Here is a 24,810-nt window from a genome sequence, read left to right on the forward strand (position 1 = left end):
AAACCTTGTTTATCGTTCCTCGCTTTGGTTACTTTTCCTGTTTTTTGTTGTTGTTTTTGTTTTTGCTTCTTTAACATTTTCTATTAAACATTGTATGCTTGTTTTTTTCTGTGTGAGTGTACGTGTATATGGTTGGATTTGTCATTAAGCTTTTTTATTACTTTATTTTGTTACATTAGGGTTTGAGTTTTTTTACTTGTGTCTATTGGATCTGTATGTTTGCTATGCACGCAAAGTTTAGTACGTATGCTGCACTACGTTTCTGGTTTATTTTGACTCACTAGTTGCTATTCAGAAAGGGCATTTAGAGCTGCTCAATGGCTATCTGAAAGATAAATGGATAAATAAAGTTAATTAGATTTTTTTTAAAAGGATCAATAGTTTTATTCTTATAGACTAAAGGGTGATACGGTAAAAATTTGGTCAGTATCAATTTGACGTATTTCTTTCAATTTTGCATTTAAAAAACCTGAACACCCCTCATTTTGAAGGTTTTTTTTGTGTAGAATGTTGCTCCTATTTTGATTTTGGAATTCACCCTTCAGTTGTCAAAATGCCGTCCAAGGAAGAAGAGCAGCGTATCAAAATTTTGCTCGCGCATCGCGAAAATCCGAACTACTCGCACGCAAAGTTGGCAAAATAGCTAAAAGTTGCCAAATCAACCATTACAAATGTAATTAAAGTGTTTGGGGAACGTTTGTCGACAGCCCGGAAGTCTGGATCGGGGGAAAATCGAAAACCGGAAGCTGCTGAGACGACAAAGAGAGTTGCCGGTAGTTTCAAGCGAAACCCTAACCTCTCTCTCCAAGATGCCGCAAATAAGCTGGGTGTATCGTCTACAACCGTGCATCGAGCCAAAAAACGAGCCGGACTATCGACTTACAAGAATAGTCCGGCTCCAAATCGCGATGATAAACAAAATATGACGGCCAAAGCGCGATCCCGGAGGCTGTACACGACGATGCTGACGAAGTTTGACTGCGTGGTAATGGACGACGAAACCTACGTCAAAGCCGACTACAAACAGCTTTCGGGACAGGAGTTTTATACGGCAAAGGAAGGGGAAAGGTAGCAGATATTTTCAAGCACATGAAACTGTTAAAGTTCGCGAAGAAATATTTGGTTTGGCAAGCCATCTGTACCTGTGGCTTGAAAAGCAGCATTTTCATAGCTTCCAGGACTGTCAACCAAGAAATTTACGTGAAAGAGTGTTTGAATAAACGTCTGCTGCCTTTCCAGAAGAAACACGGTTGTTCCGCTCTGTTTTGAACGGATTTGGCATCTTGCCATTACGGTAAAAAGGCCATGGAGTGGTACGTCGCCAACAACGTGCAGGTGGTTCCCAAGGACAAGAACCCTCCCAACACGCCAGAGTTCCGCTTGATTGAGAAATACTGAGCTATTGTCAAGCGGAACCTAAAGAAGACCAAAAAAACTGCTAAGGACGAGCAGCAGTTCAAGGCAAACTGGCTTTCTGCGGCGAAGAAGGTGGACAAGGTGGCTGTACAAAATCTGATGGCAGGGGTTAAGCGTAAGGCCCGGCAATTCGGATGTGGAAAAGCGGAAGCCTAACTGAATATTTCTCCTGAATTTTATACTGATTAAACTTGAAAAAGAAATTTAATTTGATTTTTTATATAAACGATTTCACCGATTTACACGCGTTTTCCCTTGACCAAATTTTGACCGTATCACCCTTTATATGTGCGTGCTTATGTTAGTTTATATAAGTTTGTTAAAAAGAAGAACATTTGGACCGCAGTCATATTTTAAAAAACAATGAAACAAATGAAAAACAGTTTCCAAAGTGTAAACTGTTGTCATATTTTAGTCTTTAACCTGGTCGCGCATTGAATAATTCTGCCACTCTTCAGAAGATCGAAGATTAATTTTGCATTAGAAATGCTAGACGAACTTCCGTGAGCATTGTTTGAATTGTAGTTTAGTTAAATTCTTTAAAAATTTGCCAAATGTTAATTTGACTGCAGGAATGATACGTACGAACAAGCCACTAAAACAGCGCTAACAAGTCGTTCAGGAACAAATTTGGAATTTTCACCCTTATTCTCGTTTTCGATCGAATGACATTCGTTCGAAAGTTTTGAATTTCGTATTTTTGTTTTCGAACATCGTTCGTACGAACAAAACATTGCATTCTAGCATTCGATCGAACGTTTTTTTTCTTTTAGGATATATTGAAGAACTGTCAACGAACGCTACGAACACTACCTTACGGAAAGGCCTCAGCCCGGACCTCTAAACAAAATGAAACGAATAATTTTATCAAAAGGACGTACCCAAAACGCGATTTTCTTAAGACAAAATTACCGTTTTCGCCCCTTCGAGAAACCGGAAGAGTTTTCAATGTTTTGATTTTGAATGCTACCCAGTGGAGTCAGATCAAACAATTTTTCAATATTTGCACTGATTTTTCTAAAACTCATCTGAAAATCATTATGAATTAAATTAAAGCAAAATTAAAAATGCTTTGAAAAGTCATCTTCATATCTCAGATCAAGTAATAAAATTAACGTAAAATGTATACATGTTCAGTAGTGACTTCATTTCTCAAGTCCGTATTCATTGTGTTTAGGTTTGTAATTGTTACTAACTGCATCAATTAATTTGAAATATGCACATCAGCATGAGTCGATTTGGAGTCATTTTGGAATTTCTCAAACCCTGCGATCTGAATAGCTTCGTCTTGGTTCAAAACTCATCCATGATTTTTTGCGAATTTTTTAAGTAACGTTTACATGAGATAATTTCAACTTTTATGTTTGTATGGGAAAATTGAATATTTTGTACTGAAAAATTAATATCATTTTTGTTTCCTCTGTGAAACCGAGCCTGCTAAAGGTTTTTATACCAATTTATAAATTCTCCAAAGGAAATTTTGCGCTGAACAACTTTGTCGAACACTGTAATTTTTTATCTTATTAGGCAAAATAGTTATTAATTGTTTAATAGGGGCATGTCTTTTGGCATTGAAATATTCAATTTTCCCATACAAACATAAAAGTTCAAATTAACTCATGTAAAAGTTACTTGAAAATTCTGCAAAAAATTATGGATTAGTTTTGATTTTTTTGTTATTTATTTAATCATTGAGATTTTAACATCTATGGGGTCATTCATCCCTCGATTAGTTTTGAACAAAAACGAAGCTTTTAAGACCCCAGGATTTGAGACAAACCAAAAATGAACCCAAATGGACTCAGTCATCCTTCATGTAATTTGTGTGTAGTGATTGAAATATTTTTAGCTTCTCTATCACTCACTACTGCCCGAACACCAAAAATTTCCAACGATACCATGCTTAAAAATTTTACATTTTCTTCATCTACTGAAATCAAGTTTTTACATACACAAGACGCGTACATGACTCAACTACGGAAACCTCTGCCGATAAGACCGATTGTAGAGTTCAAAAGCAGTTTAAAATTTGATTTTTTCAGGGTCAATGCACAATGGGGAAAAAAGTGTACAAACCGCGAAGAAATTCAATATCTTTCGTGCTACATGACCCAAATCTATGGAAATATACTTCCCTTTTGTGAAAATTTCCGGAGAATCGATTGGACATAATTTCAAACGCCGCACAAGCTTACGAACGGAGATATAGTGCCTTTTTAACCCCTAATTCCCCTATATTTTGTAAACATTCCAGAAAAACACTGATTCGAACCAGAGAATTTTGAACGAAAACAGACCTATCGTGTGTAATTTTTTCTGAGGAATCGAATGAAGGCAGTTCTGGCCTCCGCACGCTTCAGAAAATGTAGTTATGGCTGTTTTTACCCTCAATTCCCCTATATTTTTCAATTATTTCAGAAAAAAGCAAATTCGAACGTGAAAATTTTGAACCAAATGGGTTGTATTTTGTGTGATTTTTTCCGAGAAATCGAATGAATGCTGTTTGAGCCCCCGCACGCTTTGGAAAGTGGAGTTATGGCTGTTTTACCCTAAATTCTCCTCAATTTTTCAAATTGTTAAGAAAAATCATGTTCGGACTTGAAAATTTGTAATCTTTTGGGACGTATCTTGTGTAATTTTTTCCGAGGAATCCAATAAAGGCTGTTAGAGCCACCGCACGCTTCGGAAAATGAAGTTATGGCTGTTTTTACCCTCAATTCCCCTACATTTTTCAATAATTTAAGAAAAAAGCATGTTCGGACTTGAAAAATTTGAACCAAATGGAATGAATCCTATGTGATTTTTTCCGAGGAATCCAACGAAGCCTATTTGAGCCACCGCACGGATAAGGAACAGGAGTTATGGCTGTTTTACCCTCAATTGCCCACCATTTTTTAAATAGCTCAAAAAAAGCATGTTGAGACCAGATAATTATGAACCAAAAGTAAAGTATTTTGTGGAGTTTTTTCCGAGGAATCGAATGAAGGCTGTTTGAGCCGCCGCACGCTTCGGAAAATGAAGTTATGGCTGTTTTACCTTCAATTCCCCTACATTTTTCAAATTGTTAAGAAAACGCATGTTCGGACTTGAAAATTTTGAATCTTTTGGGACGTATCTTGTGTGATTTTTTCCAAGGAATCCAATGGAACCTGTTTGAGCCACCGCACGCTTTGGAAAATGGAGTTATGGCTGTTTTTACCCTCAATTCCTCTACAGTTTTCAATGGTTTCAGAAAAAATCATGTTGGGACTTGAAAATTTTGAACCAAATGGATTGTATCTTATGTCATTTTTTCCAAGGAATCCAACGAAGCCTATTTGAGCCACCGCACGGATTGGAAACAGAAGTTATGGCTGTTTTACCCTCAATTTACCTAAATTTTTTAAATAGCTCAGAAAAAGCATGTTCGGACTCGAAAATTTTGAACCAAATGGAACGTATCATGTGTGATTTTTTTCGGGGAATGCAACGAAGCCTATTTGACACACCGCACACATCGGAAACAGGAGTTATGGCTGTTTTACCCTCAATTCCCTTTCATTTTTTCAAAATGTTCAGAAAAACCATGATCGGACTTGAAAATTTTGAACTAAACGAGACTTATCTTATGCAATTTTTTCCGAGGAATCCAATGAATCCAGTTTGAGGCACTGCACGCTTTGAAATAGTGAGTTATGGCTGTTTTTACCCTCGATTCCCCTACATTTTTCATGTGATTTCATTCAATGTAGGGGAATTGAGGGTAAAAACAGCCATAACTCACTATTTCAAAGCGTGCAGTGGCTCAAACAGGCTCCATTGGATTCCTCGGAAAAAATTGCATTAGATAAGTCTCATTTAGCTCAAAATTTTCAAGTCCGATCATGATTTTTCTGAACTTTTTGAAAAAATGAAAGGGAATTGAGGGTAAAACAGCCATAACTCCTGTTTCCGATGTGTGCGGTGTGTCAAATAGGCTTCGTTGCATTTCCCGAAAAAAATCACACATGATACGTTTTTTTTTTTTTTTTTTTTTTTTTTTTCCTGTAGGGGAGAGCCCACTGCGACCAGTAGTTGATCTATTGTGGTGTTTACCCCGCGTTACTATATGCTGTCAGGTTCACCTGCACTATTGATTGGAGTGACAGTTGATTGCTGATTAAGCATTTTATCCCAATCGGGTATGATATCAAAGATGTATGATATAACCTTCTTAGGGCTGATATGCAACCATATGTCTTGTGCGCTTATTAACTTTGCCCCAAGTATTCGCTCTCTCCTATTTAGGAGGGCGCAGCAGTTGCATAGAAGATGCTCTGCGGTTTCTTTTTCGAACCCGCAGAACCGACAGTCATCGTTCAGAATTATGTTTATCCTTTTGAGATGCTGTTTTGTTGGACAATGTCCGGTCAAGAGACCTGTGTAAGTACTTAATTCGTGCTTACTTAAGTTCAACATGTTTTTTGAGAGTCGTGCGCTTGGTTCAATGAATCTTTTTGCCTGGGTTGCTCCCTCCGCTGTTTTCCAGTTGGAAACAATAGTGGTGCTTTCCCAGTTCTTGAGCTCCATAGTCAAGGCACTTCTCGATACTCCGCAGAAAGGTTCAGGTCCAATCAACAGTCCCTGAGATCCTTCCCTAGCTAGTTGGTCTGCTTCTTCGTTCCCTAGGATACCGCAGTGGCCTGGTACCCAGAATAAAGATACTCTGTTCCTTATGGCCAGGTTTCTTAGTGCAACTATACACTCCCAAACTAGTTTGGAGTAACATGTGAACGTACTTAGTGCTCGGAGAGCAGCTTGGCTGTCAGAGAACATGCAGATACTTGTGTACCTGTATCCCCTTTTCAAACAGGCTAAAGTGCATTCTAGAATGGCTTGAATTTCAGCTTGGAATACTGTTGGCCAGTTTCCCATAGGAATTGAGATCCTGAGTCTAGGTCCGAAAACCCCTGCCCCAGTTCTTTTATCCATTTTTGACCCATCAGTGAAGAATAGGATCGATCTGGGAGGAACCGCAGGTCCACCTGACTCCCACACGTCCCTATCATTGATAGTTACATTGTATGGTATGTCTAGGTTGAAAATGGGCTCCATCCAGTCATCATTTTTCACAATAAGTGAGTTTAATTTAAATTTCTTTAGGATTTTGAGGTGTCCTGTAAGATCTCCTTCATAGAGAGTTTTGTGTTTGGAGAGTCTCAAGGCACTACGTTCCGCCTCTAACTCAATGAATTGATGTAGAGGCAGAATATTTAGTAGTGCATTTAGAGCCTCATTCGGTGTGCTTCGCTTTGCGCCAGTTATAGCTAGCGTTGCTAGTCTTTGGAGCTTCGCTAGTTTTTTCTGGGCAGTAATTTGCATAGTTTTGGTCCACCATACTAAGGAGGCATAAGAGATTTTGGGTCTTATAATAGCTGCAAATATCCAGTAGATAATTTTCGGCTGTAGTCCCCATTTTTTCCCTACTCCTTTGAGGCAGACCCATAGAGCTGTTGTAGCCTTAGCGATTACATGCTCTATCTGTGGGTTCCATGATAGCTTTGAGTCTAGTACTATGCCTAAATATTTCACTTGTGATTCGAGGTTTAACACTTCCCCATCTAATGTTAGAGGTTTTAGTGTAATTTTTCGTCTCCTAGTGAAGGCTATCACAGTAGTTTTGGAAGGGTTTATGTTTAGTCCCTCTTCCCTGCACCAAAATAGTGCGTAGTTGAGTGCAGTTTGCATTCTATTAGACAGCACATTCTCATGTTTTCCCCGAACTATAATAATTACGTCGTCTGCAAAGCCAATAACTTCGAATCCCATGGATACAAGTTTGTTTAGGAGGTCGTCCACTATCAAGGACCACAACAACGGTGATAGAACCCCGCCTTGGGGACATCCCTTCGTTGGTGTGGCTTTGATTGTAAGTCCTCCCAAGCTTGCATAAATGGTTCTGTTTATTAGCATCGCACTAGTCCAGTTAACAATTGCCGAGTGGCACCCTCGTCTTTTCATAGCTGTTTCGATTGAAGTGTGAGATGCGTTGTCGAATGCCCCTTCAATGTCTAAAAAAGAAGCGAGTGCTATTTCTTTTGCCTCTACAGTCTTTTCTAGTTTTTGTGTAAGGGTATGTAAGGCCGTAACCGTGGACATACCTTTTTTGTAAGCGAACTGGAAGTTGTTTAGCTTACTTAAGCTAAGATACTGCGATTTAATGTACTCGTCAAGTATCTTCTCCATTATTTTCAAAATAATGGACGTTAGACTAATAGGTCTGAATGCCTTAGGTTGTGTTTTATCTTTTTTCCCTGGTTTCGGGATAAAGATCACGCGCACCTTCTTCCACTGAGTTGGAATATGACAGAGGGTCATACTGGCGACGAACATCTCTACCAAGGCAGGTGTTACCATTTGTTTAGCTTGCTGTATTTGAATTGGTAAAATTCCATCTTCACCAGCTGCTTTGAATGGTTCGAATGTACTTATTGCCCAGTCAACCATTGAAGGTGTAAAGATTTGGCGTGATTTGCGAAGTGCTTCATCACGTCTGACATTTCGAGTGAGTCTTTCAATCGGAGTGTCATTAATCTCTATTCCTTCAATGGATTCTGGGAAATGCGTACTTAGTAGTAATTGAAGCGTTTCATTTGGGTTTGTAGTGAACTCCCCGTTCTTTTTCTTCAATTGACCCAGTCCATTTGAATGTTCTTTTGATAGAACTTTCTGGAGTCTGGCAGCTTCGGGTGTAGTTTGCACGGTTTCACACATGTGCTTCCAACTACTCCTCTTAGCTTTTCGAATGTTTTTATTGTACTCTGTTAGGGATTTACGATAATTGTCCCAGCTTGAGTCAGCTTTTGCTTTGTTGAAGAGTTTTCTTGTTTTTTTCCTCAACTTTTCTAGTTGTCTGTTCCACCAAGGAACTTTCCTGTTTGAAACACGTTCCTTAAGTGGGCAGCTGGCTTCGAAAGCGTATATAATTTTATTTGTGAACCTGTTTGAAGCTTCCTCTAATTGTTTTGTTGTTCGTATTTTCGTTTCCAACAAAGGATTGCAAGCTTCAAGTGTGTGTTTGTACAGACTCCAGTTGGTTTTCCTGGGATCTCTATAAACGTCCTTGATTATAACCCCTCCCACTATGTCGAATGAGATATGACTGTGATCAGACAGTGATTCTTCATCCGATACCTCCCAGTTTTTAATTTTATCTAGAAGTAGTGGTGTGCATAGAGTTAAGTCGAGGACTTCTTGTCTATTTCTCGTTATAAACGTTGGTTTGTTTCCCTCATTGCAAATTTCGATATTATTTTGTGAAAGAAACTCTAGTAAGGACTCACCTCTAGCGTTGATGTCGGTACTTCCCCACAGCGTGTGATGTGCGTACATGATACGTTCCATTTGGTTCAAAATTTTCAAGTCCGAACGTGCTTTTTCTGAGCTATTTGAAAAATGTAGGGAAATTGAGGGTAAAACAGCCATAAATTCTGTTTCCAATCCGTGCGGTGGCTCAAATAGGCTTCGTTGGATTCCTTGGAAAAAAATACATAAGATACAACCCATTTGGTTCAAAATTTTCAAGTCCGAACATGATTTTTTCTGAAACCATTGAAAACTGTAGGGGAATTGAGGGTAAAAACAGCCATAACTCCATTTTCCAAAGCGTGCGGTGGCTCAAACAGGCTCCATTGAATTTCTTGGAAAAAATCACACAAGATACGTCCCAAAAGATTCAAAATTTTCAAGTCCGAACATGCGTTTTCTTAACAATTTGAAAAATGTAGGGGAATTGAAGGTAAAACAGCCATAACTTCATTTTCCGAAGCGTGCGGCAGCTCAAACAGCCTTCATTCGATTCCTCGGAAAAAACTCCACAAAATACTTTACTTTTGGTTCATAATTATCTGGTCTCAACATGCTTTTTTTGAGCTATTTCAAAAATGGTGGGCAATTGAGGGTAAAACAGCCAAAGCTCCTGTTCCTTATCCATGCGGTGGCTCAAATAGGCTTCGTTGGATTCCTCGGAAAAAATCACATAGGATTCATTCCATTTGGTTCAAATTTTTCAAGTCCGAACATGCTTTTTTCTTAAATTATTGAAAAATGTAGGGGAATTGAGGGTAAAAACAGCCATAACTTCATTTTCCGAAGCGTGCGGTGGCTCTAACAGCCTTTATTGGATTCCTCGGAAAAAATTACACAAGATACGTCCCAAAAGATTACAAATTTTTAAGTCCGAACATGATTTTTCTTAACAATTTGAAAAATTGAGGGGAATTTAGGGTAAAACAGCCATAACTCCATTTTCCAAAGCGTGCGGGGGCTCAAACAGCATTCATTCGATTTCTCGGAAAAAATCACACAAAATACAACCCATTTGGTTCAAAATTTTCAAGTTCGAATTTGCTTTTTTCTGAAATAAATGAAAAATATAGGGGAATTGAGGGTAAAAACAGCCATAACTCCATTTTCTGAAGCGTGCGGAGGCCAGAACAGCCTTCATTCGATTCCTCAGAAAAAATTACACACGATAGGTCTGTTTTCGTTCAAAATTCTCTGGTTCGAATCAGTGTTTTTCTGGAATGTTTACAAAATATAGGGGAATTAGGGGTTAAAAAGGCACTATATCTCCGTTCGTAAGCTTGTGCGGCGTTTGAAATTATGTCCAATCGATTCTCCGGAAATTTTCACAAAAGGGAAGTATATTTCCATAGATTTGGGTCATGTAGCACGAAAGATATTGAATTTCTTCGCGGTTTGTACACTTTTTTCCCCATTGTGCAATGTTACAAAATCTTATCTTTGATTAAAAAAAAACAAATTTTCTAGATAAACAACTCTTTTTTCAAATTTATTTTCAATTTTCATATCGAAATTCAACATCAAGTTCCGATCTCCAATTGCCGAAATCACAGAAAAAATGTTGGATTTGAGTAAAAAATAATTAATAATTACAATAATTAAGAATAAATTGTGAAAAACCTTGTAGAAAAAAGAAGGTGATAAAAATCCCCTCTTCCACAATTTGTTTTTGGCTGTTGAAACTATTCCAAAATTTCATTATTTATAAAACTTTTGAAAGAGTAATTTCTACTTAACTTTTCACAAGCGAGCGCAAAGCGAAAGCTACATGAAAACATTTCAGACGAACTTTTGTACGGAATCTCTCACATTCTGGGACAAAACAAGAAAAAGAAAAGCAAAGGAAAAAGTTGTAATGGTTGCTTTCTTTTTTATAAATGAGCTGTTTTAAAGATAGAATGAAACATGATTTTATAATTCGAATCACCACTGTTTTCGATATTTTTTTTAAATTTTCATGATTTTTTATCGACAAAATTTGACAAAAATTAACGATTTTTACTATTTTTGTAGTAATTCTACTACAACTTCACTGTCATTTGTTGCACAACCTCTTCAATTTATTAGTAACGGAGAGGATTTTTTTTGCTCAAATTATTGTCCAACCTGAGTTTTGAACAGACATAATAAGAGCTTTTGAAATGCTGGAGAAAGTTTATCCGTGTGACAGTTTTGCGTGGAACTCTTATTCGTATGCGATATATTTCTACACGGATCATTTTTAGTTGTAATCTTTTGTTCGTTGTCAACTGTCATTGAAATTTCAGTTTAAGAGAAAAAAAATGAAAAAAAAACAGTCAGTTTTTCAGTTCAGTTAGACTATAAAATGTAAAAAAAGTTTTTTTTTTTTTGAATTCTCTGGAACCCTCATCTGTCCCAGAAATTTTTAACCCTTACAGTCCCTAGAGTGTTAATTAGACATTCCTGACTAAAACCAATATATGTCTCTCTTGTTTCTCAACCGATTTTTACAATATTTATACCTTATTCACATACAACATTTCAGTTTTCCGTTATTCAAAGTCTAAGAAAAAAATCCGATAAAACATGCTTCGGAAAAAGACTTTAAATCAGCTACGGAATGCTTAAAAAAATTCACTTAGTGCCCAAGAAAGCTGAAGTATAGAATATTTATATACGTTGCACATAAGGATATATTTTTTTAAATTTTTTTAAGATCATGACCACAAAAAAATGTAAAAAAGTAGTTCAAAATCCGTACTTTCCAATCAATGAACAGTTTCAATTTTTTAAATCACACCAGATAAATTTTGAAAAAAAATATTTGTGTAAAGTATTCCAGCGCTTATGTAATTACCACTAGAATCAGTATAGGGCTTGTGATATAGCTTAGTTGGCAAGTCTGTTGTCTCCTGAGCCGATGTCCGCGAGTTCGAGCCCAAGAGTAAACATCGAACACAACGTTGATAAAGTCGCGAATGCCATAAAGATGGTAAAACGACAATAATCGAAACAAAAAAAAAACTAGAATCAGTATGAAATTGGCTTTCTGATGAATTGCGGAAATCTTGCGCTAAAATACTGAAAATCCAGTGCAAAGTTGAATTTTAGTGCAAGATATTTGAAAAAAATGCAAATTGACAATGTTTGAAAAAAAGCTACCTTTGAAAATTTCTTCAAAAATTCTATGTTACGTATTTTGAAAATCTAAAAATGCAAAAATGTGGCAAATTACGTCAACTTTTCAATCCTTTTTTCAAAATTTATCTGGTGTGACTTAAACAAAGATCAAAAAGTACGGTTTTTACACCACTTTTTTACATTTTTGTGGTCATGTTCTTAAAAAAATCGTAAGAATATATCCTAGCTTCTGATATTTTTATGAGCATTTCGTAGCTGATCTACCGCTAGCTTGTAAGCCTACCCTTTTTCTGATACCTACCTATATAAAATCGAAAATTATTTCGATTATAAATGAGAATGATACAATGTTTTTCCTTCAATTGTAAGCGCTGCTGTTTGTATGGTTTGAATTTTTCTTGCTTAATCACGAATTTTGTGGAGCCCCCATAAATGATTATCATTTTTATAATAGCTAGACAGTTAAATGCATTTGGATGAGTTTGGTTGCTGTATTCAGAGAGTTCATGATTCTGCAAAAATAAAGCCCCATCCTACTTGGCTTATGGTTAACTCCGGGTTATTTTTTTTGTTTTAATAACATGAAATTGATTCGTATATCTTGGAAGCAGTTTTTCGTTCGTAAAATAAAGTGGACAGTAGAACATTCCTGTATTGTTGCTTTATGAGAACACGTATTATCCAACTAAGCAAAAGTGGCTCCAGAGAGTAACAGTACCTTATAATGTTATCCTCTCGAAATTGCAGAGCTTATGAAGGAGCCATGTGCTCTTTGTTGTTGGTTCTTTTTTTTAAAGGGCATCAATGTCTTAATTCCTTTATTCTTTTCGAATTTTAATCTATTTGATAACTAACTTGTTTTGGCTTAGCTATAAGCTTTATCCCATTAAGCGCGTCTTCTCAGAAATCGACAGAGCATGCAAAAAATTGAGAGTTGAGTCACCGAACTTAGAATAAAACGGTTAATTTCGGCGACACTCCAAGAACGCAAATATATTCTCATTCGGTTTGTGCTGCCGAGATACCTAGAGGCAACGCATACGAATGCGTACATGCGAAATCAGTTCGAATCGTACACTCGTACGGTGTGCTAGCATTTATTTCCGCGTTTTTTTATATGTGTGCTTTCAATCGTAGCAGTCGACTTCTCAGGCAGGCAAACAAGCGTCTCGAAGGGAAACATACGATTTGGATTGTGTTCGAGTGTTTCTCTGGAGGGCGTGTCTTAAATTATTTCGTGGCACTCACCCAAGGCATGCGTGTGGTGTGTTCCTCTCTGCCGATTAGATGATGCAAAATCGCTAGAGAGATCGATACGATCCCTCTGTCGATTTGAGTTACCTTTCTGCCGATTCATGTTTACTGGGATTGACTGACAAACCCACATCAACCTTCAATAATGGAACTCCTGCATAGATTGAGCCTTGTTGAATGCATTTTTAAGCTTTAAATTGCAAAAAAAAACAATTATTCCATAAATTAACATAATCTACTAAGGGATAAAAGGGGGGCAAAACAGATCATTTATTAACTCTTATCATCTGTAAATGATTCCTTTTGAATAATTTTAAGTATTTAAAAATCTTTCAGCTCATTTCATGAAATTGCAATGACTTAAATAAAATAGCTTTTTAGAGTAATTTAGGTGAAATTACACATCACTGAGATGGCTCCGTCAAATCCGATGGCAGATTTGGATTTATGAAAAAGTTTAATGTAAGATAAGATACTATTTCGTATCCTTAAACCTGCTATTTCGAGTTTTAGGGATTTTTGGGTGAAGTTTTTTTACTGTGCATTTTTAGGAGGCTTGTCGCCTCTTTAGGAAAAGACGATATAATGATCTATAGATGTCAAAAACCATGTCATCCTATCTCCAAAAATTCTTAAGTGTCTTCTGTATGCCTAACCAAGATTTTAACACTAATACAGTACAAGGATAGGAATTAACAACGCAATAGCGGTAAAATCCCCAACAAAAAAGTAATTAAAAAAAAATAGTGAACAAGGAATACAAAATCAGTTTGAAAAGGTCATGTTAAGTTACTCTAAAATTCAAATAAAAAAATCAATCATAACACATAAAATAAAACTCAGAACGCTGCTATGTTTCTTTATTTATTTTAACGCATTTTACATTTCCTATAACATAAAATTCAAATAAATCGTAGATAACGTACGATAATACCCTTTACAAAAATAAAAATTTTACAGCTGCTCGTTGTTGTAGTTCGGAATGCAAAAATTTAAAAAAAAATATTTAAAAAATATATAAAATATACAAAAGCTACGTACCAGTCAAGCTGATTAATACTTGTCAGGTTGATGATCTTGATCGGATGTCAAATTTGTGGTTTGTGCTTGCCACCGCACAACCGGCACGAAACGCCGACCCAGTGGCAGGCGCGCAGCGGCGGATAGCACCAGAGACAGGGCACCACCAGCGAGAGCAGGGCCAAACCGATCCAGCTGAAGGTGAAAAATAAATAATTTTTGAAAAAATATTCGTTGATAGGAACTAAAGTTCCTGTGTGGGGGAAACAGTTACCGCTTTGTGCATCCCGATTCCGTTGAGCACGCGCAGGGATGTGCCGCCGTTTCGCCCTCCGAGTCCTTCATACAGTGGTACAGCATACCACGGGCGCACAGCATGCCGGAGATGTTTTCGATGGCACTCTTGAAGCAGTCCGGCGCGTACTTGCACGAGCCCTTGTGGTTCCACTCGTCATTGTAAAACTCTTGGCAATATCTACAAAGATAGAGAGCGAAAGCAAGATATTATTAAATATCAGTTAAGTTTTTAGAGAAAAGAAAATCGATAAAACAGTTCCTGAGCTAACAGTTAGCTCACAAACTAACGCAACTTGAAGTCTGCCAAATAAATTTCGTGCCCTTGAAATTATCGACTGCGATATGTAGTAAACGCCTCAGAAATATTACCACGTTACGAAAGTTACATTTGCCACGATAAATGCTCGGAAAAGACGTCCGTGATACTTTCAAAACTTTCCAAGGGACTATGAGGATTACAGAACGGTTTCACGAACGACTGAAATTTGCCAAAATGTTACATCCGTCGCCACGCTCATTTCGGTAGTTTTGCTAGCAGGGCCCAAAAAAATCCTCAGAGCGAGAAAGTGAAGAGTATGGCTAACCTGAGCGGCTAACTGGAGTAAGAGTGCGTCCCCCGTTTTTGATGTGACGGGGCCTTCCAGGAAGTACTCCCGTCATCCGAATATGGGTCCCATGGCGACGAACGTTTTAAAGCGATATAGACCTGGGGTGAAATTATGAATCCTATTCGATTCGAGATACTCGTTTCGAGTTTCAACTCGAATCGAATTAGAATCGTTTTACGTATCTCGTTCGAGTTCTAAATTTCAACGTACTAGATTTCGAGTAAACCGAGTAGTAGATCATCTCGAAACGTTCCATTCGAATCGAGCTCGTTCAAGATTGGTAATGCCAAAGTCAGTCGAATCGAACGAAACTCGATTGTTTCGAGTTCCATAATCCCGCCCCTGAATGCAAAGCGGAGAGCGTGAAACGTGAATACTGCGATGAAGACGATATTACAAAGGGATTTGTGCGGTGGCCCATTGGGACGATGAACTCAAGGTACTGCTGATTAACAAAAAATAAAGTGATACAACGTTTCGTTTCGTTTTGGTTTCGAAGATGAAATCAGAAACAGTCGTTAACTTAAATCTAGACAGTATCATGGAAGTTTGTTCATCATACTCGTCCGCGGTTCTGTTCACGGAAAACTCTGGCGGTTTACCAAAACTAGTCACGCCCGCCTCAGTGACAACGGGCCGCCCATGGCCTTGACAGTGCGCCCAAACTGAGTTCATCAATGTCATCGTGGGTTTTAGCCAAGTCCCTACGCACCATCTATTCATCGATTTCAAAGCCGCATACGACACGATCGACCGTAACGAGCTATGGAAAATCATGGACGAGAACGGCTTTTCCGGGAAGCTGATCAGACTGATCAAGGCGACGATGGATGGAACGCAGTGCTGTGTGCGGATTTCGGGTGAATTGTCGAGTTCATTCGAATCGCGCAGGGGGCTTCGACAAGGTGATGGTCTATCCTGCATGATGTTCAACGTGGCGCTAAAAGGTGTTATTCGCGAGGGGTGGGCGAAATGCGGGGCACGATTTTCAACAGATCCAGTCAACTTATCTGCTTTGCCGATGACAGTGATATAGTCGGCAGATCATCTGCGGCAGTGGGAAGATCTACCGCAAACTGAAACGCGAAGCAGGAAGGATTGGGTTGATGATTAATACGTCCAAGACGAAGTACATGCTGGCCTGCGGATCCGAGACCGACCGAACCCGCTTGTCCAGTAATAACAGGGTCACGATTGACGGCAACGACCTGAAGATAGTCGAAAACTTTGTCTATCTCGGCTCACTGATGACCGCTGACAATGACACCAGCCGTGAGATCCGGAGCCGAATTAACAGCAGAAGTCGTGCCTACTATGGACTCCACAACCAACTGCGGTCGAGTAGACTTAGCCCTCACACGAAGTGTAACCTGTATATGACGCTCATTAGACCGGTTGTTCTCTACGGGCACAAGACATGGATATTGCTCGAGGAGGACCTGCGTACACTCGGAGTATTCGAGCGACGAGTGTTAAGAACCATCTTTGGCGGCGTACATGAGAATGGATTGTGGAGGCGAAGGATGAACCACGAGCGCGCACGACTCTACGGCGATCCCAGTATCCAGAAGGTGGTGAAGGCTGGCCGGATAAGCTGGGCGGGACATGTTGCGAGAATGCCGGACGACTGTCCTGCAAAACAGGTGTTCGCTACGAATACGGTAGGAAGTGCTGGTGGTTCGTCGGAAGAAAAAAAAGTATTCCGGTGATTCCTGGACCTCGGAGGACAAACAGCATCAGAGACCATCGGTGGGCGCTACACAGCGGAAAACCCTTCTAGGTTTTTGGATCGATATTGCGCTAAGACTCTTCAGCTGCTGGTGAGTGCGATAACGGCTTTGAGAAAATTATATGCTAATTCCTCGTGGTCTTTGGGACAGGTTGTTCCAGCCGAGGGTGTTCCGGATTCAAAACGGATAAACCTTGAGCCGTCAGTAGTTTAGAAAACCGGTGCTTAAAACGGACAAAACGACACAAGACAAGGACGAAGACGACTCATTCGACTTCTTCGGAGCATACAGCACTGCGGAAGAAGCCGGAGAGCTGTAAACAACAACCCAGTATTGGGTAAGACCGAAAAGCTTACAATCAACATCAGCCCAACTAATGCTGCTCTTCCGACAGGGCTTTTTTCTCCTTTTTTGTTCTCTCTGCTCCTTTATGTATCCCAGCTGCTACAAGCAGGGTGTTGATACCCTCCTCGTGGCAAGTCATCACCAGAAAACTCCACCAAGCTCCGGAGATCCGGTTCCTAGTGACCTGGTTAGATCCACCAGACCGTCAGCAAGGACGTATGTCCTCATGGGCGTTTGAAAGATCGTTGTCCGCGCATGTTTAAGACTTCATTGGTCACCCGAGCGTCAGCAGCGTCGTATGACGGAAAGTTTTTCCAACAGGAGAGTACCAAATAAGGGTGTGAGGTGGAACACAACTATTGTCATTTGGCCGCCTCCACAACTCATCTCGCCAGTTTCATCCGGCAGATGAGCCGCACTTTTCTTATGGGAAATCATTTGGGATCGTGGTGCCAAGGGTGAAGTCTATCAGCCGTCCGCGGACCACCAGTGCAGCGCAGCCGAGGCTGCCAGCGAGAACTACATCCGAGCGGATTATGCGTGGGAGTCGAATTGCAGTTCCCGAATTCGCTTATACCCATCACCCGAAGGTCAAAATCGAGTAAATATGCGGAAGTATGCTGACAGCAGCAACAAAGAAGTGTGGATGCACAATGCGATTGGTGAAAGTTATTCATCGTTCCTCAAGTCACCAACGCATTTCACCCGGCCCTCATCCTGTATCGGGGTCAGTTGCTGATAGGAATCGGAGCAAGCAGTATTCAACGAATTAGAAATTCGAGCGATGGAGTTTTTCGAACCCGTGTCGGCTGATGACCACGTTGTGACCTTTTATTTGTCAGCGCGAGGTAGTTCCATCTCTTTTTGCACTTTTACCGAGTATTTGTTGTCGGATTAAGAAAATCTCCAACAACTCAACGAATCCGGCCTTTAATAATTCCGAAAAAGAGAATCCAATCAGTGTCATCGGACTTTCCGGCCTTGAGTTCGTTTGTGGTTACTAGGGTCTCGAATTTGCCTCAGGGGTTAGCTCGCTCATCATTTTCGCTGGCACTACCAAGCATTCTGCTTTGTTTACATCCAGGATGTTCGGCCTGACGAAAAAATAGTTATAGTAATCGGTTGCTAGCTCTTTTCTAATCCACCATCATCCAAGGTGATAATCGAAGAGAAAATCAAATGGACCACACCTGCATCAGCATCAGTCAAAAAAGGAGAAAGAGTCTTCTTGATGTACGCAACAAGCAATGAAATTCAAAAGCATTCAAAGGCAAGCATATAGATACATAGAACAGTCGAAGGACAGTGGACTGGATTCAATTCTAGAATATTGATCAGAGACCGAGCAGGTTAGCTCTTGACAGATCGATCACCTGCACAAATGTTAGACTGAGGATTTCGTACAACTGTTACGAGTCATCCGAGCCATAAAATCCAACAAAGTACCCTGAATCGATACCCCGAATTCCCCTGCAAATCTTAGGGCAGCACTGATCGACTGATTTAATCGATTCACAGTACGAGGCATTTTCATGCAAGGTTTCACACGGTGGTGTTTTTTTGAAAATATTGACTGGCGACAAGACCTCACCGCAACTCATTGCAAACTTGACAACCTCACCGAAGACTTCAAACTTCAAGATAGCAGGTCTCAAATTCAACGTTGAAAAGACCAAGTCGATGGAAATAACCAGAGAAAATTCTTTTGGATTTCTAAATGTTTTCAGTACTTGGTAATCGATCGAATAATACATGATGGTAGTACCAGAAAGGACATCGAAACTCGTATCAGAAGATCCCATTTGTAATTGCAAGTCTAAAAAATACTTCACGTCACGTCAATCCGATTCTGCGGTGATGACACGAAAACAGCAGATCGCAGAAACGAAAACTGTTGACAAGAAATAAATACACTGGCTTCTGGCCCTCAACAACGATATCTGCTTTCGGCCGTATGCTTCGACGCTGAAACCACAAGTAGTGGGTGAGTCCAGCTCATTTGCATTATATACATCAATCATTACAAAGTCGGAAGTCGGAAACACAATGCAGTAAAAAAAAACATTGAACGCTTACCTGCAGCGCAATCGGGTCTTGATCAGGGTCGCTTCCTTCATCGGTGGCGTTTCGAGGGCGTTCCGCTTCTTTAGACTAGAGGTCGAATCTCGCCGTGCGCTGATGATCGATCCGACCGGTTCCTCGACGACCGGGTAGTTGTACTCGTGCACCTTCAAGTTATAAAAGTTGTATTTTAACTTGATGTCGCACGGCTATCGGTTGGTTTGGGTTTTTGGTCATTAGTAGGTTTCGAAATTCAGGTTAGTACATATAAGGACAAAAATAATTAATAAGTGAACACTTATTTTGGATGCCTGCTCCCAAAATGCAGTAGGAATTGGTTATTTTTCCTAGGCTTGTGGCCGATAATACTCACATCAGTAATCTGAACATACGAATAGTTATCACCAGGTACTAGTGGAGTAACTTTGTCATCACCAGGCTTGATCAGTGGTGATGGTTTTTCGCCCGATATGTATTGAATACTGGATTGCTGATGCTGTGATTGTTTATCAACGCTCTCTGTAATAAAGAAGATGTCTACATCAAATTCGATTCTAGACGCTGAACGCATAATGTTACTTACGATGACTTCCACTACCTTCAGAGTTAGATCGAGATTCAGAAGGTTCAACTGGTAAATCCAATGTCTGTAATACAGGAGAAAACACCAGCAAATTAGAGACTTCCTACCCCCATCATGCTTCGAGTTCGAATGATATGTGATCCGAATAAGCACTTACCATGAACACGTCGTCTTCACCAACTTTATCAGCATCGGTGTATTTGTTGTGGTGCGTCGTCGGGTAGCCATCCAAGCCTTAAAAAAGACAGCAGTAAACGGTATGTTAATAGGATTAACGTACTCTTTCGCTGTTGTTCTGTAACAACGTCAATCAATTCCCAAAGTGAATATCGTGAAAAATTGAAAAATCGAAGAAACGCAACATAACTAAAATCAAGCACTACACAACAACGATAACAGGAACATACCAAAAGGGACCGTTCATAAATTTGGTGAAACTCTCTGTTTCGTAAAACTGTAAATGTTGTAATAAGACTATACGCTAATTGACCGTCTACAATGGCAAAAAACGCGTTTTTCATGAACGGCCCCGTAAGGTGTACACATCTTGGCTTGGCTTGACCACATCGTCGTAAAAAATGCCATTCATTGATTGGTTCTACATCGTCGCAGACGACCGACCGAACGTCCGCTAGTAGCAGATATTAGGTCACCCCTGTCGTCACGCGACTGGGAATAGTTATTAGAATGTTATGGCATCCCTAATCCCAGAATGGCCTGCATGGCCACAACACCATACAGACATTCTACAACAAACGGTAATATGCAGCAGGCAATACACGTGCTATAGTTACTAGTCGTTTTTTATTCCGTTGCCGCTGTCTGTTACGGCTGTTTGGTAATACTCCGTTACATCTTACGTGACGTCATGGTACAATGTAATTGAATGATTGAGTGGCAGAAATCCGATTTGGAAGTAAAAAGCGGAAGTATCGTTTCTCAATAACGCTTTCTAAAAGATGATTTAACTCCTCTAAACCTCTCTTTTTCGTTGGGAAATTCGCAAAAGTTAAGTTGGTTACAAACAACTTTTGTTCCACAAATAGTTGAGATATTTCAACTTTTACGGAAAGTAAACATTTTACACATTTGTCGATTTGTTGTCGTTTTTTTCCTAACCCCGCCTTCAGACGGGGTTTATATTTCATCCTTTCTACCAAACATAGGATAATTTTTTTCTCAGAAATAAATCCATAATGGTTGTAGCTCTTAGCTCCAACCAGGGAAGATAACTGTCAGAATGTCATTTAACGTTTCTCCGAAGCCTGGGAACGACATTCATCAGTTCGATCACGACCGTCGCAATCATGTCCTTTTTGTTTTTTTTTTGTGAATGTCATCGCTAAGAAATTCCCTCGAGAAAATGTCAAATAACATTTGGGATGAATGTCACAACTTGCGTCAGGATTTTGATAGTCATAAAAATGAAATGTTAAGCTAAGCAGAGGAAAGTCGGTCGTTGCTTTGATGATATTTATATCAGTAAATGTTATGGCGACATTTAACATTTTGAATGTCACGGAATCATGATCGCAACATTCATAGGAGTCTCAATAAAATGTTATTAAAATGAATGTAGCGACCGTTAAAACGGCTCCTTGCTAGTTTTATTCAGAAGGGATAAAGTTTTTGGAAGTGAGACCTTGCCCATGTGGACTGGAAACCTGGCCGGTTTCGGAATCCGAAAAATCAAAATGATTAGATTGTAGCTTGCGACACATGAATAGAAAGCTCTTGATCTGTACATGAAGGAAATTGATAGGAGAAGTGGCTCGAGGCCATCTGGCCATGGCAAATCTGGACGGTGTCGGAATCCGAAAAATTAAAATCATCAGATTGTAATTTGCGTCACATGAATAGAAAGCTCTGGATTTGTATATGATGGAAATTGATAAGGGAAGTGGTCCCCAACTGCTAAAAACACGAATCAAGCTTTTCTTTGCTTTAGCTTTTGAGAACTACTTGTCGAACAATTGCCATTAGTATGAATTGTTAGAATAATGTTGAAATATTCTGCACAAAGAAGGACTATAATAATAATTGGCTTTGATTTAATGTCGGTTTTAATGAAGTCCTTCTAAAGGCGGGGTTGGACCTTAGAAAATTGAAACACAGAAATCATTACCTGCTTTTCATCATAAATTGTGGACAACAAAGTTTGATTGAAAATTTCAAATTTTACTGAAAAGCACTTTTTTTCACAGGTCAACTCCAATTTCATATGGGTTGTTCCTTATGTACATCCAAGTATTTCTACAAAATTTGAGATCTTTTGAACTTATCTCTATGTTCTGCGCAATGAGTTGTTGTGAAAAAGTCCTTTTTTTGGAAATTTCTGATTATGGGTTTCAGCAAGCCGTTGTTAATAAAAAAAAATTCAAATAAAAACGAAAAAATTAAAAAAAAAATATGTATCTACCAACTTGTGCAGAAATTGTCATTCTATTGAGCGATCATCTGGAGATCTGGAAAAGTGGGATCAAAACTAAGCGTCGTATCTATATACATATATAAAAAGCAATTATCTGTATGTTTGTTTGTTTGTCCTCTATAGACTCAGCCGTCTTAAGAGCTAGAGATCTGAAATTTGGCATGGATGCTCATTAGGACCAGGAATGATGAAAAATGTTATAGATTTTAGGATGACCCCTTCCGAAGGGGGTCGTCCATACAAGACAAATATTGTTTTCGCGTTATTGACGTTATTTTCCGTCGGATTGTGATGAAAATTTGCACATGAGTGTTTTGAGAGAAGAACAATCGATTACAGTTATCAAATTTAGGGTCAAGGGTCGGCCAAAGGGGTCGTCCATATCCACTGATAAATGTTTTTGCGATATTGGCTTTATTTTACATCGGATTGTGATGAAAATTTCCACGTGAGTGTTTTGAGAGACGAGCAGTCGATTAAAGTTATCAAATTTAGGGTCAGGGATCGGCCAAAGGGGTCGTCCATATCCACTGGTAAATGTTTTTGGAATATTGGATTTATTTTACATCGGATTGTAATGAAATTTTGCACATGAGTGTTTTGAGAGACGAGCAATCGGTTCCAGTTATCAAATTTAGGGTCAGGGGTCGGCCAAAGGGGTCGTCCATATTCACTGATTAATGTTTTTGCGATATTGGCGTTATTATACACCGGATTGTGATGAAAATTTGTCACATGAGTGTTTTGAGAGACGAACAATCGGTTACAGTTATCAAATTTAGGGTCAGGGGTCGGCCAAAGGGGTCGTCCATATTCACTGATTAATGTTTTTGGGATATTGGCGTTATTAAAGATCGTATTGTGATGAAAATTAGCACATGAGTGTTTTGAGGGACGAGCAATCGATTTCAAGTTTCGAATTGCGGATCAGAAGTCGGCTGAAGGAGTCGTCCATACCCAACTTTAATGTTTTTGCGATTTGACGTTATTCTAGATTGGATTGAGATGAAAATTTCCGCATAGGAGTTTTGAGGGACGCTCTTTTGCTTTCAGGTTTCAAATCTTGCTCAGGAGTCGGCAAAAGGGGTTATTATCTGTTCACTGTTTTTACGATATTCTCTTGATTGAGCATAGAATTGTAATGAAAATTGACACATGATAGTTTAACAGAAAAGATAATTGATTGCAGGTGTCAAGTTTTGAATCGTGGTAAAAAAAAAGGCCGTCCATGTTAGTTGCTCACTGTTTTCGCGATATTGTCGTGATCATGCATCGGATTGAGATGAAAATGATCAGATGAGGGTTATAAACTATGAGCAATTGACTCCAGGTAGCATGTTCCGTGTCAAGGGTCGGCGAAAGGGGCGTCTATATTCACTGTTCACTGTTTTCAAGTTCCTGACGTTATTTTACATATAATTTGAATAGAAAAATGGCACAAGGGAGCTTTGAGGAACGTAAAATTGGTTTCAATTATCGAATTTCGGGCCATGGGACAGAAAAAGAGGGTTTCATTGAAAATTCAGTGTTTTGTGCAATAATATTGTTGGAGGCAGTTAATTGATACCAATTTAAGTGTGAAGGTCAAGCAAGTCGTGCACATAAACAAATAGTACATGTTTCTGCCATAATGTCTAGATTTTGCAATCGATCGAGAAGAAAACACTCTCACATAAATTTTAATAAAAAAGTCAATCAACCGTTTAATTTGAATTTAAGTAATAGTAAAAGTAGCGACTTTAAACACTGTTTAACTTTTTCTCCAAAATTGTCGAAAGAATGTTTCGAATTCATTTTCTAAACTCATTTTGACGTACCAATGATTTAAAGCGAAACGAAGTTCGTACGGGATCAGCTAGTAGGTTTATAAACCTAAGTTAGTGGCTTCTTGATTTTCATTATGAATAGAACACATTTTGAAAAAAAACACTGTTTTAATACTTGGATATTCAAAATATAAGGCCACAAAATTTTCAAGCTTCCTAAAATGGAACTTTATTTTAAATTTTTATGAATAAAAACTTGATAACAAAGTTTCTTCAATCATACAGGAACGAGAATCTAAATTAGGAATCTCAGACGATACGATATGTCATAATGAAGAATTGAAAACTTTAAAAATGTTATGCATGCAGAAGATTTACATAGATCTATATTCAGCTAGTTCAGCTAGTACACAATAATTTTGAATCTTGGATTAAATTTTTTCCTGTTTTGAAATGCTGAATTCAGCTATCCAGGTCATATTCTGTATTATTGATCCACGGTCTGAATTATTGTTCAGATCTTTCATTGAATTTTGGTTCGGAATTGTCAGGACCGCATGTTGACAAAACGTGTTACATGCATTTCATTGCGATTATGCTGTAGTGATTGGTACCTGCTACGCAAAGCGAAAAGTAAACAATCAACTGATAGCCTCCGTGGATCGCTCAAAACTGATACATGGGGATTTTTTTTATTATCTGACAATTTGCGCCGGGGGTCTTCAGATTTTCCCCAAAATTGAAAATTTGGTTCATTTTTGCGACTTAAAAACACATGTATTTTTTCAGATTTCTAACATTTTAATTTTTTGAGTTAGCTTCGGTTAGATTTTTTTGTCAATAAAAAATAACCATTTTTCAAAGCTACACAACT

At 38.8% G+C, this 24,810-nt stretch overlaps 1 protein-coding gene across 3 annotated transcripts; it reads right to left on the reverse strand.

Moving 5' to 3' along the window:
- Positions 1–54: 54 nt before the first annotated feature.
- LOC129745799 (sprouty-related, EVH1 domain-containing protein 2) lies at positions 55–20,040 on the reverse strand. 3 transcript variants are annotated; one of them, XM_055739153.1, is made up of 7 exons: positions 19,897–20,040; positions 19,740–19,803; positions 19,530–19,675; positions 19,172–19,323; positions 14,390–14,590; positions 14,137–14,310; positions 55–325 (listed from the first exon to the last, which is right to left on the reverse strand). In XM_055739153.1, the coding sequence occupies exons 1-6, from the start codon at positions 19,897–19,899 to the stop codon at positions 14,184–14,186; spliced, it is 693 nt and encodes a 230-aa protein (XP_055595128.1). In that variant the 5' UTR covers positions 19,900–20,040; the 3' UTR covers positions 55–325; positions 14,137–14,183. The 3 variants fall into 3 exon arrangements, with proteins under 3 accessions (XP_055595128.1, XP_055595126.1, XP_055595127.1); XM_055739151.1 differs by having other exon boundaries at positions 19,172–19,365; positions 19,897–20,037; XM_055739152.1 differs by lacking the exon at positions 55–325 and adding an exon at positions 13,929–14,055 and having other exon boundaries at positions 19,172–19,365; positions 19,897–20,039.
- Between the last annotated feature and the right edge of the window lie 4,770 nt (positions 20,041–24,810).

The sequence above is a fragment of the Uranotaenia lowii genome, chromosome 2, assembly GCF_029784155.1.
Source record: "Uranotaenia lowii strain MFRU-FL chromosome 2, ASM2978415v1, whole genome shotgun sequence".
Taxonomy (NCBI): domain Eukaryota; kingdom Metazoa; phylum Arthropoda; class Insecta; order Diptera; family Culicidae; genus Uranotaenia; species Uranotaenia lowii.